Below are 17527 nucleotides of genomic sequence, written 5' to 3' on the forward strand. Positions count from 1 at the left end.
CCGGGCACCGCCGGGTCTCGGTGACGCATCCCGGCGCGTTTAGCGCTGTCCCCCCCGGGGGTTTATCCCGCTCGCAGGGACAGTCTGCCGAGGCTCCTGCAGCGCGTGTTGCTTCCCGGCCGGTCCCTGCGCAGCGGGCAAACGCGACTTGAGGAGTGCTCAGCTGTGGAGTGCATGTTGCAGCGCAGTCTGAGCTGACTCAGGTTTCTGAGCGGCTCTGATGTTCCCCAGCGGGTGTTGGGTGTCGGTGCTGCAGTTTTTCAGGCTTCTTGGGGGATCTCTGGGTTTAGGTTGCATGAACGTGTTGTCTATGAACCACTTGTGGCATTCTCTGTAGGAGAGTAAACCTGCAGAATGGATTTAAGAGTCACCTGCAGAAGAGCAGTGTTTGCTGGTGGTGGCTAAAGGGTTTGTCTCACAAAGCTTTGGTTAGGTTGGGCTTGCCCCTGTGTCACTGGTGATTCACCATTGACTTCTGCACTGTGCTGCAGAGCCGCAAGTTATTGCTTGTCTGGCTACAGTGTATGTATTTTACCACCCATAGTGGATAGCTGCTTCCCTGCTAACCAGTTTCATTTCTATATGATTGTTGTTTTTTTCATGAGTGCTTGCCCTGAAGCATCTTGAGATGCTGGAACGTAGTGCCACAGAAAGGGCCCTGGAGGTCCTGGTCCATGGCAAGTTGAATATGAGTTCCAGTGTGCCCTGGCAGCCAGGAGGGACATCAGGCACAGCATTGCCAGCTGGTGCAGGGAGGTGATTGTCCTACTCTGCTCTGTGCTGGTGCAGCCTCACCTTGAATATTGTATGCAGTTTTGGGTACCACAATACAGGAAAGGTTTTAAGTTATTAGAGTGTGTCCAATGGAGGCAACAAAGATGGTGAAGAGCCTTGAGAGGAAGCTACATGAGGGGTGAAGGGCCTTGAGAGGAAGCTACATGAGGAGTGGCTGAGGGCACTTGGTCTGTTCAACCTGGAGAAGAAGAGACTGAGGGGAGGCCTCATCACTGGATACAACTCCCTCACGAGGGGCATTGCAGGGGCAGCACTGACCTCTCTTCTCTGACAACCAGTGACAGGACCCAAGGGAATGGCCTGAAGCTCTTTCAGGGGAGATTGAGGCTGGATATTAGGAAAAGGTTCTTTCCCCGGAGGGTGTTTGGGCACTGGAACAGCTCCCCAGGGCAGTGGTCACAGCCCCAAGGCTGGCAGAGCACAGGAGGCATTTGGCCAATGCTCTCAGGCCCAGGGTGTGATTCTCAGGGATGTTATGTGCAGAGCCAGTGATCTTCAAGGGTCTCTTCCCACTCTGATGATTCTGTGATCATTTCTTAGTACCCTCATTCACAATCAGCATGCTGTAGGAGAGCTGCTGATCTTTGAAGTTAATGTTTACTTAATGAGAAAGCAAAGGTGGTTGACACTTCTACACTTAGCTTATTTTTAAATCTTCTCAGGCAGGAGATTATTTAAAGCTTGTTTTGCTAGGTGTGATATCTTCTGATTTGAAGGGCACTTGTTTGATTTCCTTCCTAGGCGTTCTGTGAGCAATTTCTGTAAGGGAAGTTTTATCTACCAGGCAGTTACTGCTACTTAAAATGTACTTGGAGGGAAATATGGGGGAAATAATTTCATGATTCCCCCCCTTACTCTTCCTTTAATACATAGCTAATTATGAATGGATGAAACCCCACAGGGTAGTACTGTTGTAGTATGCATTGTGCATTTCCAACTATGGAATTATAGAACCATTAAGGTTGGAAAAGACCTCCAAGATCAAAGAGTTCAGTCTTTGACCAGTCACCACCATGTCAACTAAACCATAGCTAATTGCCACATTGCGCCATATCCCTCTGTGTGCAGTTACACAGGTGCAGCCATCCATGTTTCCTTATTTTTTGTGTTTATTTTGGTTTTTTTTTCAGTTCTGATACCGAGTTTTCAATAACACTGAACAGAAAAGACGCTCTCACCGAAGACCAGAAGACCTTAGCTTCATATGGGATTGTTTCTGGTGATTTGATCTGCTTGTTACTCAGAGAAGCAGATGGACAACCCAACCTACCTCTTCCTCCTACTACTACTTGTCCCCCACTTCAGAATGGGCATGAGCCGTCCACCTTGATCCCCCACACAAGTCAGGCCAACAGTCCACAAGAAGAAGGTCAGAGTGAGCAATCTGACAACCAGAAAGCTCAGATGGAAGTTCAAATGAGTGATGAAAGAGTAAGTACATGAGAATTGTCCTGTACAGCACAAGCAAAAAAAGAAGGTATCATCTTGTCTCAGTTGCTGTGCTGTATAGGAGAGAGTCTCTCAGAATATTTGGTTCCTTATACTTGCCTGATACCTATCTAGTTATTTGAATGGAAAATTGTCTCTATTCATTGGATATTAACAGTGACTCAGAAGCTAGTTCAGAGACCTGGAATATTTTAGGTCTGACAATTTTACGGGAGTGAATGTTTTTGCTGGAACATGCACGTGTCATTAGAAAATCAGGATTATGTTTCTTACCTGTCTCAGTGCTGCTTTCTTGAGAGAATTGATTCCAGGTACTGAACAGGTGCAACAGGCACTGCCTGATGGAAACAGAATCTTTGTTTTTTCCTTTTCTGACCATTTCATAGAATCATGGAACCATCAGAGTTGGAGGAGACCTCTAAGATCGTTGAGTTCAACCAAAAACCTGCCACTGCTGTAACCCCTAAACCGTATCCCCTAACATTAGATCCACATGCCTCTTAAACACTTCCAGGGACGGTGACTCCACTGTCTCCCTGGGCAATCTGTTCTAGTGCATGATCACTCTAACAGGGAAAACATTTTTCCTAATGTCTCCTCTGACTCTGCCCTGCTGCAGCTCAAGGCCATTCCCTCTGGTTCTCTCCCTGCAGCCATGGCAGGAGAGACATCCCCCAGCTCTCTCCAGCCCCTGTCAGGGAGTTGTAGAGAGCCATGAGGTCACCCCTGAGCCTATTCTCAAGGCTAAACAAACCAAATTCCCTCAGCCTTTCCTGATACCACATGTTCTCCAGACCTTTTCTGTGCTCATTGCCCTTGGCCAGACTCGCTCCAGCACCTCGGTGTGCTTCTTAAAGTGAGGGGCCCTAAATTGAACGCAGCACTTGAGGTCTTTTCTTAGGTAAATCTGCTTACAGTTTCCCTTCTATTTTTTTTCTTTTTAATGTGTCTGTATATAGTTTTGTCAGTTTGCTTAATGACATGGTATGATTTGGGTAGAAGAAAGGAAGCTACAATAAAGAAACAGTCTTCCTCAAGTGGCAGCAGCTGCACTCCATTGATGATGATTTTTTCTGTTGTATTTGTTAGCAGTCCAAGTTCCTGTTTTGATTCCTTGCCATGTGTGTTGGCCAAGTTCAAATAAATGGTGATACTGAATTATTCCTGTGCATGTTGCAAAAATCCTGATGAAGGTGTAATACATTATTGTCACTTTGTCTTCAATTAGGATATGCAATAAAATGATAGACCCTTTAATGAAGGGCTTGCATTATAAGCATTAAAGAATATAGAGGCTGCATGCAGAATCCCAGTTTGCACCTGGGATGTTGGAAAATGGGGGTATAATAAATCTGTACAACTGGGAAATCATACAGGAATAGGAATAAGCGGATTTATAATGTTGATGTATATAGAGGTGTAATTTTCTGAACAAAAGTATGTTTTGCTTTCCCCAGAAGGCAGGATCCAGCCTGGAATTTCCTTCTGGATTAGTCCCAGAAGATGTTGCCGTGGAAGAAGGCACAGGTTCCTATACCTCTGAACCCATGCTGTGTGGTGAAGCTGCTGATGGCGAAATACCCCATTCCTTAGAGATGCTCTACCTTTCTGCTGAGTGTACCAGTGCCACTGATGCCTTGATTGTTCTAGTTCATCTTCTCATGATGGAAACAGGCTATGTACCTCAGGTAGGTAGCTGCACAACTAAGCAGAAATTTCTTGGTCAGTATGAGAAAGCTGTGAAATATCATGGGAACATATAATACAAGATCCACTTTTGTCTTGTATATCTCAGTCAGCTGCAGGTGCTGCTGAAGTATCAGCCTCTCTAGTTTCCCTGACCAGTTAAGTCTTCAGGCTAAAGTCTAGAGCAGCCTTTAGGTGTGAGAGAAGAGGTCTGTCCTGTGTTTCTTTCAGTCCTCAGCCTCATTGGGACTCAGCTGATAATCTCCTGTGTCTGCTTTGGACTGTGAAACATGTGTAGATGTGCTTAGATTGTAGCACTTCTTCGAAGTACTGCCTTAAGTGTCAGTATTGTCTCAGTGGTATCCTGCTCAATTGGTGCTTAACAAGGCCTAGGTCTGCCAAAAAAATTGTTTCCAATTCCATATGAGCTTCAACTAAGTGTTAAGTTAGGCTTTGGTTCCACTAATCTGTAGAGATATTGTACTTGAGCACCTATAGCAATACCTCTGTACAATGTAGGAATTCACCCTTTCCCTTTACAGTTGCATTTTATGTTTACTAATACATGGCTGAACATGCAGAAAAGAGACTTGAGGGAGGTCAAATTCTCATCTTGTTTCTTGTAGTGAGGCTAACTAAGCACATGTAGGTGTCTGGGAGACCAGTACAGTACCAAACTTCAAATACTGTCTCAGGAATACATTTGCCACTGGGAAGAAAGTTTGTTTATGTCAGTGAGCAGGCTTGGACCTAGGGAAGATGATTGCTGTGTAGATTCAAGAGGAAATAAAGAATCTACTTGTATTTGTGGTTATGTTGTATCCTCCTCTGGGATTCCATCTGAGCCTTTTCATACTGAAACTGAAAAGAAAAACAGTTAACTTGGAAAAATGAGTTGACTTCAAGCTATGGTTCTTAAAGCTGTGAGACACTGTAAGGTCACAGAAAAGGTGTAATAACATGATTTTTGTGCAGCAAATTAATGTACTTGCAGGAGTTGTCAGAATGCTGGAATGGATGACAGGAGGAAGTGTGTGTCTTAAAAAAATAGGTGTGAGTGCTCACTGCACAACCTTCTCTGTCAGAAATTGGGGCAGGACAAAAAATGACTGAACTTCACCTTAGATCTGCTGTTATTTGGGGGGGGAATAGTGTGTAATCACACATATTCATGATCACTGTGTCATAATGTGCATTGGGGCTGAACTAAGAGTTGAATTGCCAGCATCATTCTGCTGTTTCCTGACTTTCCTCCTTTTCTTGCCCCTCCGCGTTGGTAAACTGCTGAAGTGTGACAGTGTGTTATCTCTTTGCGTTTTTAGGGGACAGAAGCCAAGGCAGTGTCTATGCCAGAGAAATGGAGAGGGAATGGTGTTTATAAGCTACAGTACACACATCCCCTTTGTGAAGAAGGTTCTGCTGGTTTGATTTGTGTACCTCTGGGAGATCTTGTTGTTATTAATGGTGAGTCAGTCAAATCTTTATCCTGGATGCACATTGCTAAGTATCACCATTGTTTAGCAAGTGGAAACTTACATGTGCTTTTGTGCACTCTGTTTTGAACTGCACCATTATTACCCAGGTGCTGAGGTGCAGGAGATGCACTTCCGATGCGAATATTCCTGACATTTCCAGTCTGTTTTTAATGTTTCTCTCCTTCTAATTGTGACAGATCAATCCTTAGGAGATTAAGCTGGGCCTTGCATTGCAATGATGTAGAAATCTTTCCTGTCTTATTTCATAGAAACTTTGGCATGCATTGCCAGGCATGAAAAGAAGTAGATTTGCTCCAGCTACAATATTTTCATAGAATTGGAGGAGATCTCTAAGATCAAGACCTAGAATCATAGTATCATCTGGGCTGGAAAAGACCTCAAAGTCCAACCCTACCATGGTTACTAGACCATGGCACTATGTGCCACATCCAGTCTCATCTTGAAAACCTCCAGAGATGGTGAATCCACCACCTCCCTGGGCAGCACATTCCAATGCCTGATTACTCTCTTCATAAAAAATCTCTTCCTATTATCCAACCTAAACCTGCCCTGGCAGAGCTTGAGTGTATGCCCTCTTGTCCTGCTGCTGGTTGCCTGAGAGAAGAGACCAACCCCCACCTGACTCCAACCTCCTATCAGGGAGTTGTAGAGGGTGGTAAGGGCTCCCCTGAGCCTCCTCTTCTCCAGGCTAAACAACCTCAGCTCTCTCAGGCGCTCCTCATAGCACTTAGGCTCCATGTGACTAGCGGGCAGTCAATAGACACGTTAGTAGCATTACTGGCATAGTACTGAAAATGCTTGCCAGAAATCAGCACCTGCTGCACCATTAAGCCAGTCACCACAAGCCCTAAAATGATCCAATAATTCCTTGCAGACCCTCATCCACTGAGATAGAGGTCTCCTCCAACCTCGATGATTCTGCTATCCAGTCCAGCCATTAACCTGTCACTCTGCTCTAACCCCTAAACCCTAAACCTTGTCTTCCAGCACCAAGTCTCACACTCTTTGCAAGACTCACAACTTCCAGACTATGTATTCTTTAGCTCTGATGTTATAATCTTTCCTGTCATTTGAGTAATTCCACATTTTTGGGACTTGATTTCTAATTTAAAATATTTTTATGTTTCTTTGTAAAACTCGTAACTGATTTTGACAATTTGTATAAGCACAGATGTTTTCTCAGAACCTGTACATGTTCTGATCATATGTTGTAACTGAGTTGGGTTAAGGTTAGATTTAGGACAGTGTTGTAACAGCCATGAGGGTTCATAAAATAAACTTCTTGAGTCTTTCTCTAATGAGCTTTTCTTTAATGATTGGGTTATAATAATGGCTCTTATATGCTATAATGTAGATAATATAGATAATGCAATAATATATTATACATATTTATAATGATATATAATGGCTCTTACAATAATACCTTTTAGCTGTGTTGCATCTCTCTCCGTCTGATAGAATTATTGAAGGTAATGCTTGGTTGCTGTCACAAAGATCTCTCTGCTATTTCAAGTTCCTTTTTTTATTTTTCTGAGATTTTGTCTAGATGCTACCTATGTTTTGTATTTTCCTTGTGGAGATCTTGGAAGGGGGGAAAGTAAAGCACCTCCAAAGGGTAGGACAGGAATGAAATGGTCTTGGTCATCTCTCAATGTGCATTAAATTTTGAAATGTCTTTTATTCTTCTCTTTGCAGCAACATTAAAAATCAACAAAGAGATAAAAAGTGTTAAGAGAATCCAGCTATTGCCAGCATCCTTTGTTTGCTTCAATGACCCAGGTATGATTGAGCTATGATACTCATAGTAGTAAACTGAAACATAAAGAAGTGATAGTGGATAAGGAAGTGTTTCAGCAGAGCACCCAATAGGTACAGAAGAGCAAAAAAGAGTAAAGATGTGGTTACCATTTAGGTTAGCCATCACTTTGTGGTTAAAGGAATTCAGTGTAGCCATTTACTCACATTTTGTTGATAAAACAATTTGTATTTCCTGGATTAACAGGGTAAAAAAAAGAACCTTACAAAGTCCAATTTACCCTTTGGGCCCGTTATTTATGAGGTCCTGAGCACATGTATGAATCTCTGGGGCAGCCATGCTGGATGATACCCCCTGTCTGCCTGGTGGCTCAGGACTTCAGAGGCTGGTGGTGCCTACACTCTTGCTGTTGGGGCTGATTCAATGTCCTGCACTATGTTTTGGGTAGTGCCAGTCACTGATGTACAAGTCTAGTTGAAAGACTTTAGAAGAACTAACCAAGTGCTAAAATGTGTCGGATAAACCAGTAGAGTCTTTTGGCTCTTCTTTCTTCAGTGGAGCCAAAAGACATCTTTCAGAATGGGAAAACACTTCTCTCAGAAAAGCGAATATTGCAGGGATTTAGAACACAGGTGTATGTTACACATGAGCTTTGAAATCTGACGAAGGAAGCTCTGACAGCCTGAGCATCAGCTTATTTGGAGAACTCAAGTCTGTCCTTTAATTTTGCTTTTTAAGGCCAAGGGAAAGTCTAGCCTGACCATGGAACTGGTTTGTAGTTTGTTGCAGGGTTGTTACTGTCTGACTGCAGAGCTGCTCTCATCAAGATCACAAGCAGATTACAGTTCTGCTCATGAGAAAACTGTAATTCTTATATATTTTTGCCATTATAATCTCCTGAAGTTAAGCTTCTTACCTCTCTTCTTTCATAGAGAAGGTTGCAGGCGTTTACAAAGACCTTCAGAAATTATCCTGTCTCTTTAAAGACCAGCTGGTTTACTCTCTCCTGGCTGCTGCCCGACAAGGTGAGAGGAAATATATACAGTTAGAGATGGTATTTTGGGGATGGATTCAAGGGTGTCTTAAGTTCTTGAAGGAATCATAGAATCACCAGGATAGGAGGAGACCTCTAATAACGAGTCCAACCATTAACCTGTCACTGCTGGAACCCCTAACCCCTAAATCATATCCTCCAGTGTCAGATCCAGATGCCTCTTAAACACTTCCAGGGATGGTGACTCCACCACCTCCCTGGGCAATCTGTTCTAGTGCCTGACCACTCTCACAGGGAAAACATTTTTCCTAACATCTCCTCTGACTCTGCCCTGTCTCAGCTCAAGGCCATTCCCTCTAGTTCTCTCCCTGCAGCCATGGCAGGAGAGACTCTCAGGGAGTTGTAGAGAGCCATGAGGTCACCCCTGAGCCTCTTCTCAAGGCTTACCAAGCCCAACTCCCTCAGCCCTTCCCCATGTGCTCTAGCCCTTTGCTGCCCTCGTTGCCCTTGGCTGGACTTGCTCCAGTGCCTCAATGGCCTTTTGGCAGTGAGTGCCCAAAGCTGAGCACAGCACTGAGGTGTGACCTCCCCAGTGCCGAGTCCAGGGGGATGAGCACTGCCCTAGTCCTGCTGCCACACTGTTCTTGATCCGGGCCAAGATGTCCTTGCCCACCTGTGCACACTGTTAGCTCACACTGAGCCGCTGCCACCAGCACTGCCAAGTCCCTTTATGACCAGCAACTCTCTCCTCACTCCTCTCACAGTCTGGAGCTGCATAGGGCTGTTGTGTCCCAAGTGCAGGACCAGCACTGAGCCTTATTGAACCTCATGCAGTTGTCCTCAGCCACTGATCCAGTGGGTCCAAGTCTTTCTGTAGAGCTTTCTTACCCTCAGGCAGATCCACACTCACACCCAACTTAGTGTCATCTGAAAATTCGCTGAGTGTCACTCAATCCCCATGTCCAAATCATCAAGAAAGATGTTAAGTAGGACTGGCCCCAACACTGAGCCCTGGGGAACATCACTAGTGACAACTCCAGTTTGATTTAGCTCCAGAACAAATGTTAGAAACAACTGTTCAGTGATGGGTATGTAAAGAGTAAGCATAAAGTACTATATACATTCTAAAAAAATCATATTAATCTTTGTAACTCAGAAATGTTGATATAATTCTGGTTTTAAGTTTTGATCACTCTAGTCTCACTTCAGAGACTGAGGCAGAGTGGCTGTTTTCCACACTTAAGGATGAGAAAATTATGCCACCACAATTTGTGACAGTAGTTCTGGAGTTTTGATCTATTTATTTGTCAAAACAGAAAACTTTATATAGCATCATATTTGGAAGTCTAACCTCAGGAATGATCTTGTCAGTAACTGGACATTGAGGGCTTGGAAAGTATGATAGGAAGTAACCCAACCTGGTGTTTGTGAAGCAGTAGGGAGCCAGGCTTTCTCAGCATAGTTATTGCCATGAAAGGTGTCAGCTTTGTGTTCTGAAGACTCCTCAATGGAATTCCCTCTACACCTCAATGCAGGAAGGTTTTATGTGAAGCATATGCTCTGGATTTAATGTGGCTTTTGCAGGCTCATGAAGTTGGGCAAGTCTGTTTTTCTTTAGCTATTCTTTTTTTCTGCAACCTATAAACATAGTTAGCTGTGTGGAATCTTTCTTAGGCACAGTGGTCAGTATAAGGTGTCATTTGCCCTATTTTGTGCACTCTGTAAGTGGACTTAGAGTTTCAAGAGATAATGTTTTGTGAGAAGTCTGGATCTGATGCTGCAGGATATGATTTAGGGGTTCCAGCAGAGTGGCAGATTAATGGTTGCACTTGATGATCTTGGAGGTCTCCTCCAGCCTTGATGATTCTATGATTCTAAGTCACCTCACAGTAGTTGCTGAGAAAAGTGGTGTAACTCACGAGACCTACCTGCAATACTGCACACAGTTCTGGTGCCCTCAATGTAAGAAGGACATGGAACTCTTGGAGCAAGTCCAGAGGAAGCCACGAAGTTGCTAAGAGGACAGGAGCACATCCCCTATGAAGACAGGCTGAGGAAGTTTGGGCTGTTCAGCCTGGAGAAGAGAAGACTGCATTGAGAACTCATAGCAGCTTTTCAATATCTGAAGGGCCTACAAGGGAGCTGGAGAGGGCCTCTGTGTTAGAAACTGCAATGATAGGACAAGGGGTAACGGGTTCACATTGAAGGAGGGAAAGTCTAGGTTAGATATTACAAAAAAAGTTTTTTTCCTGTGAAGGTGGTGAGACACTGGCACAGGTTGTCCAGGGACGTGGTGGCTGCCCCGACCCTGGTGGTGTTCAAGACCAGGCTGGATGAAGCCTTGAGCAACCTGATCTAGTGAGGAGGTGTCCCTGCCCAGGGCAGGGGGGGTTGGGACTGGATGATCTGTAAGGGCCATTCCAACCCTTAAATTCTATGATTCTATGATAATTCAGGCATCAAAGAGAAAGGATTTAAGGGAAATATTAATGTTCTTTCTTTCTTGTAGTGGCTTTAGAGCTAGAGTAAACTCCACACCACTTAAGTGATGCCTCTATTTTCTTGAATTTATAGCTCTGAACTTGCCAGATGTCTTTGGACTAGTGGTCCTTCCTCTTGAGCTCAAACTTCGGATATTCAGACTCCTGGATGTGCGTTCACTCCTCTCTCTCTCTGCTGTGTGCCGTGACCTTTACACAGCCTCAAATGACCAACTTCTGTGGAGGTTTATGTACCTGCGGGATTTCCGAGGTAATGTGGAGACACATCTTTCTCAGTACATTCTCATGTCAACAGAGGGGGTAGGTCTGACAGGTTTTGTTAAAAGACTCAGTCAACCACTGATGAGATTTCCACACTTCTGAGTAAATGCAGTTGTTTGTTGTACTAACCAGTACAGTTGGTCAGGTGTAATTCAGGTGGATGCACAGTTTTCTGTTGACAATCTTCTGAGCCTGTACTAGTGGACCACATGACTCTTCCCATTGTGTGGTGCAGGCTTTCCTTGTTTGTGTCTGTTCATTTGCTGCCTTGGTGTACTGGCTATTGCAGATATTAGGAAGTAGAGGGAAGATATATTCCTGCTACAGTTTCTCACAAGAGATTGAAGAAACAAAGGTAAACAAGGGAAGTGCTGCCAGAAGGCAAAGGTGTGGGGACAGTGTTTCTGGGATTTCTCTACATACTCAGTAACTTTTGGAGATGATGCTTTATGCAGAATGGCTGTGTAAGTAAATTACCTATTGAATGGTACTGGAGCTTTATATTTTTTAAGCTGAATTGTCTTTATGAAAAAATGTAATAAGTGTTTTTTCAAATCTTGATTATCCTGTGAGTTGTGACAAACTGCAGGAATGTGTGGCATGAATGCTGCTTGCTTTTCTTGACTTTCTGCTTTTCTTTGTAGATCCCACTGTGAGACCTCGTGACACAGACTGGAAAGAAGTAGGTGGCTTTTTTTATATATAAACCCATAGAATCATCAAGGTTGGAAGAGACCTCTAAGATCATCGAGTCTAACCATTAACCTGTCACTGCTGGAATCCCTAAACCATATCCTCCAGTGCCAGATCCAGATGCCTCTCAAACACCTCCAGGGATGGTGACTCCACCACCTCTCTGGGCAATCTATTCCAGTGCCTGAACACACTAAGAGGGAGAACATTTTTCTAACATTTAATGTGACTCTCCCATGTCTCAGCTCAAGGCCATTCCCTCTAGTCCTCTCCCTCTAGCCGTGGCAGGAGAGACATCCCCGCTTCTCTCCAAGCCCTGTCAGGGAGTTGTAGAGAGCCATGAGGTCACCCCTGAGCCTCTTCTCAAGGCTTACCAAGCCCAACTCCCTCAGCCCTTCCCCATGTGCTCTAGCCCTTTGCTGCCCTTGTTGCCCTTGGCTGGACTCATTCCAGTGCCTCAATGACCTTCTTGGAGTGAGGGGCCCAAAACTGGACACAACACTGAGGTGTGACCTTCCCAGTGCCAAGTCCAGGGGGATGATCACTGCCCTAGTCCTGCTGCCACACTGTGCTTGGTCTGGGCCAAGATGCCCTTGACCTTATTGCCCACCTGTGCACACTGTTAGCTCATATTGAGCTGCTGTTCACCAGCACTGCCAAGTCCCTTTCTGATCAACAAGGTATGTCTAACAGGCTGATCTCAGATCAGTCTAATTTGAGAATTAAGCATAGACTTTGGGGGGCAGTAACTTTGAGTTAAATTTTAGTTTCAGTGTGGTGTTCTGTGTATGCATGTTGGTCAGTGTAGGAGAAAGCAGCATCAACAGTTTACATGGTGCATGGCCAAATCATGGGTTAGAGACCTTCCAAAACTGCTGTGTGGTGGTCTTTTGCAGGCAGGGGAGTTGGTGCTCTGGGTTTCCAGACTGCGGAGGAGTGCTTTTCTCAGAAGTGCTTCAAAACTGAATGCAGTTGCTGAAGAAGAAACAACTTGCAGCGCTTTAAAATGCCTTTTTCTCTTTCCACAGCTATACAAGAAAAAGTTGAAACAGAAGAAGGCGGCCCCGAGATGGAGGCACATGATGTTTATGCCCCCGACACCACCTCAAAGCCTCTTTCATTCCAACCCGTTCTATCCTAATCCCTTTCCTCCCAACCCATTCCCTTCAAATCCAATCTATCCCCAGTCTATCATTGGTGGAGAATATGATGAGAGACCAACACTTCCATATGTTGGAGACCCAATTAACTCACTCATTCCTGGCCCGGGAGAGGGACCAGGTCAGTTTCCTCCATTCACACCACATTTTGACCCAATTGGTTCCTTGCCTGGAGCAAACCCTACACTTCCAGGCCGAGCTGGTCCCAGTGACAGGTTTCCACCCAGACCCAGCCGGGGCCGCCCCGTGGACATTCGCTGTACATACACTTGATTGCTGCTTTTTTCTGCCCTGAGTTTTGTAGTGGCTGAGCTTTGCTTTCTAACTGCAGGAGATTGCAAATCCCAGGCACTAACATCTGCCTTCTCTTCAGGTTGTGTCAAGAACATGTGTGCATGGTAACCCACACGTGCAAACTCAACAAAGGCTGGGTTTAGTTTGTACTCTGCGAGTGCTGTACCACCTGGCACTAAGGTCTGTCTCACAAAGAGCTACGATTTAGAGCAGTTTGTTCTGCTTCCCTTCCCCCTCACCCTTAATTATCTGTGAAGTGCTGCTTAGAGACCAGGAGGATACCGGCCAAGTACTTGCTGCATCAGATAAAGAGCACTTGAAATACAAACCCTATACTTGTCTGTCTTATTTGAAGGGTTTTACTAAATTGCTAGGAGAAATGATGTTGTTTAAAATCTACCCAGGCTAATTAATCATTTTTATTAACAGAGAAGTTACCATGTACCACATAGGACAGGATACTACCACTGTTCTGGTAGGTGTGTGTTCATGGAGAGTTTTTAAAGATGTCATTTCCTTTTTTCCTTTAATGTTTTATTAGATAAAAAGCATTTTTGTATTGTTACTTAATGCACAAAGAATACAGGAAAGGGATTTTCTTTACAGTGGAAATATTCAGAACACAAATGAATTCATTTTACAAACAGCTGAATAAAGTCATGCTACAGTGTAACTCAGGAGGCTGAACATAAACAGAGCTATTTTACAAAGAATCAGCAGCAAAACTGGTTTTTCTCCTCGACTTTACAAACAAGGAGCTGTAGCACATGGCTGCGTTTACTGTGTGTGAGCTAAAAGTGCAAAAATGCATCTTTCCTCCTTGTCTGACTTCAGGAATTTAATAGGCTGACCTGGTTGCAGTGGGAATGGGATCACAATAACATGAGAAGCAGAATGAATTCTCACTTCAATTAGTAAATTCCATTGAATTTGGATACTTAAAGTATCAGTTTATATCTTGCCGAAAGGAAATGTGTTGTAGCTTATGAGCACTTTTCATGTGTTGTCTTATTAACTAATGAGCAAATAACAAGACCACTGTTAAAGTCTCCTGATGAGATCTGCAGGCTGATGCTGGAGTTCAATTAAAGGAAGACTGGAATGACTAAACTTTACTAGAACTTTTAATTTCTTACCTATTTTTTAGGATGATTGATCTCAGTGTTTCTATACATGTAAATGGTACTGATGACTGTTGTGACAACTGATATTATTTTCTAAAACCTTTTTGAACAGTGGAAATGAAATGCCATTTCCTGTTAAATACAAACTGTTTAATCAGTAATATGTGGTTTTTTCAGGTGATATTTCAGTGATTCATCGTCTTGTTTTATATAAAATCAGCTGACTTTGGTAGGGTCAGGAAGTTTTGCTGTTAACTCCAGTGGAAGTCAAATATAATACTTTATTTTGCTGTCAAAAGTTGTATTGCTTCTTCCTTCCCTTTTCTCCTTCACAGCACTGGGATACCAGTGCAAACTCTGCCATAATTCAACACCTAGGAGTCAGTGTTTATAGAGCCTGGGGACAGTGGTTTCCGTTCAACACCTAGAGTAGCCTTAACTGTTACCATTTGCCTGCAGGGATTGAGTTGCCTTGTTCCCAAAGCATTTTCACAAGTGAAGTGCATAGTTAGACCTCTTAGATCTCGCAGTGATTCTTTATACTCCATTGACTATAAAAGGAAAAGGGAGAACTGCATTGGTCTTGCACCATTTTGTCTTTGTGGTAAGTCCTTCAGCAATGCATATGTAATATTTCGGTAAGGTTATGCAGCTTTAACTGATAAAAGAATTTGTAACTTTCCCTTTTTTCAAGCTATTTCTGGGAGCAATGTTCTCTGTGTGTGAGATAAGTGAATTTTGTTGTGCCAAAGATACTGTGTTGCTTGATGACAGTGGCTTGTCCTGCTGGTGTCCCACGTGTTGCTCTGGAATTGGGTCCTCTCTGCCACGGAGACAACTTTGTCACACTTCTGCCAGGCTAATGCCAGAGGTTCAGTTTATCCTGGATTTTGTCATTTGAATGTTTTTGAAGACATGAACTCAGCCTTTTTACACATATACCACTAAGTGACCTGAAGATATTCCCTTATTTGGTTGTTCGTTCATATTGTAGTAAAGGTATTGTGAGCCAAAGATAAAGGAACATGACTTACCCTGAACTGTCAAGTTCCTTAGAGAGGAGTTCAGGTTATTCATCAAGCAGGATATGAAATATAAAGTGAGTATCTCAGGACCAACAGTATACAATTAGAAGACAAGCCAGAGGAAGCACTTGAAAACTGGCCACATACTTTGTTTATTTGCCAGCTCCTAAGTCAAGTGTGTGTGTCATTGCTGTTGCAAACTCTGTAGAAGAGAGATTCCAGAAGATGAAATGCTGAAGATTGGCATTTCTTACCTGTACTGTATCCAGCACTGTTAGGATTGCTACTAACAGTCACTTGGAAAGAAGGAACTATTTTTCTTGGCTTTTCTATTTTTTCTTTTATCTTGTTCATGAAAATGAAACAAAACAGATGAAGCAACTGAGCCATACACAGGTTGTAAGGTCTTATGTACCTGCTTGTGAGTAGTGGAAGACAGTAAAACACCACTGCATTTCTGTCTAGGACTGTTGTTCTTCTGGACCTTAGGTTTATACAAGACTTTTAGTGGCCTGGGAATGTAAGTGACATTCCTCTTGATACACCACACCTGGCTATGATAAGAAAGTCAAGACATTTCCCAGTTTGTATCTAAACAGCAAAATGTAAACCAATTTTCCAGGTGGTGGATATGGGTGGGTGTCACAGCTGTGTCCCAGCAACTTCTTGGGCTGGATCCAAACACAAACCTACTCATGTTTCCTGGCTTCCACGTGAAGAAAATGAAAGCAAGCAGGACAAAAGGAAGTTCTGACCAGGTGCTCAGTTTTCACAGCTGTGTGAGAAAGATCCTAAGGTGTGCTGTGAGGCTTGTGATTTAATTGTACCTTCTGTTTACCAATTTTTCTGTTGCCTTCTTACTGCCCCTAACTCCAGCTGTTATATTTCTGTACCTAAATACCTCTTGGGTATACCTTAGTTCCCCACTCCTATAAATGGAGAGTATACCCCTTGCATTCCCTCTGTCTCTTTGTTAGAGTTTAGGGATTTTGGAATAGAAACCTGGCATCAAAGGTGATAACCTGAAGATATGATGATGCATTTGTGAAATCTCCTGCTAGCCACAACATCTACTATGTCAGCATCATGGTTGAAAAGACTATGAAGACTTAGAGAGTATTGTTGTAACATTTATAGGACACATATATAGATTTTCATAATTTGACCTTAGGAAATCAACTCAGTGTTGTCATTAAAGCACTTCTGTGAATAAAACTGAAGATGCTTTTCAGGAGCTTTGGGAGGAACTAAGTCAAGCTGAGAGTGCCTGTTGCTTGTACCTGTTGCAACTTGGAGCTAGGAGGAGGGGAGATGCAGTTCTCTTTGCTTGTCCCTTGAAAGATGACAGCTGGGAGCTGTATGCAGATGATTTGAGTCACTGCTGGGTATCAGGTCAACAGTGCTCTCCTGTTCCTGTGCTCTATGGGAGGACAGCCCTGCTGTGTCCAAATGCAGCACCAGCAGATGCTCCAGCTGTTGCAGTTTCAGCGCTGAACTGGGGTTGATTTGTGGGGCCTTGTCATACTAGTCACTAGTTACCTTGTTTTGTAGACGTTGCGTTGGTAAGGGAGACATAGACAGTTTCAGGGGATAGAGCAATTGAGGATTCTGGCTATAAACTTTTATTTCTCTCTTTGTATCTCTGGTGACCAAAAGGCATAAACCATGTGGAGGGAAGTGTTATAGAAGGAAATCCTCTCCCGCCAGGGTTGTATTACCTCCTCTCCATATAGTGGAGCCTGTTAATCTTGCCATGGGACAGTGCTTGCTCAAGGCAATTTGTCACTCTTTTATTGCTCCTGGAGACTGCAAAACAGCAGGGTCTGTATTTTTCCCAATGACATGTTATTTATGATGCTACATTGTGAACTGCTTAGCAAACCTTGAAGGACAACACGGAACTGGGGAAAAAAGCCCCAAACCAGAAGACAAATCATCAGAGAGTAAGATGGTTCTGTAATGCTGAACTTGAGGTATAAATCATTGATCCAGATGTGAGTCTCTTGAGAGACTTCCAGCCTGGAAAAACTATGCTGTTACTTGCCATTATATGTGCAAAGGCCTACTCAGGGGTAGGTCATACAAGGTCCAGATGACTGCATTGGATTTAGATGTTCATTACAGGTGCTCTGCAGGAAGGAGTTCCTTGTTTGGCTTTATTCCCACCAGTGAATCTCAAGATCCAAGATGACAAATGCTACTGTTGCTTTTGCTGCTTTGGGGATCTCCTGGTTTAAGTGACAGCAAAGTTCTGGGCCAAATATTTTTTAACTTACTGCCCTCCCTGGGCATT

At 43.6% G+C, this 17527-nt stretch overlaps 1 protein-coding gene across 1 annotated transcript; it reads left to right on the forward strand.

Annotated features, from left to right (window-relative positions):
* Positions 1–337: 337 nt before the first annotated feature.
* FBXO7 (F-box protein 7) lies at positions 338–13187 on the forward strand (the record flags this gene model as incomplete). Its single annotated transcript, XM_009079278.1, has 9 exons — positions 338–401; positions 1921–2226; positions 3705–3932; positions 5253–5394; positions 7122–7205; positions 8115–8207; positions 10751–10927; positions 11583–11620; positions 12660–13187. Coding segments are annotated over 9 exons (1537 nt in total), but the record flags the coding sequence as incomplete, so codon positions are not given.
* Between the last annotated feature and the right edge of the window lie 4340 nt (positions 13188–17527).

Source organism: Acanthisitta chloris, unplaced genomic scaffold (assembly GCF_000695815.1).
Source record: "Acanthisitta chloris isolate BGI_N310 unplaced genomic scaffold, ASM69581v1 scaffold6337, whole genome shotgun sequence".
Classification (NCBI taxonomy): domain Eukaryota; kingdom Metazoa; phylum Chordata; class Aves; order Passeriformes; family Acanthisittidae; genus Acanthisitta; species Acanthisitta chloris.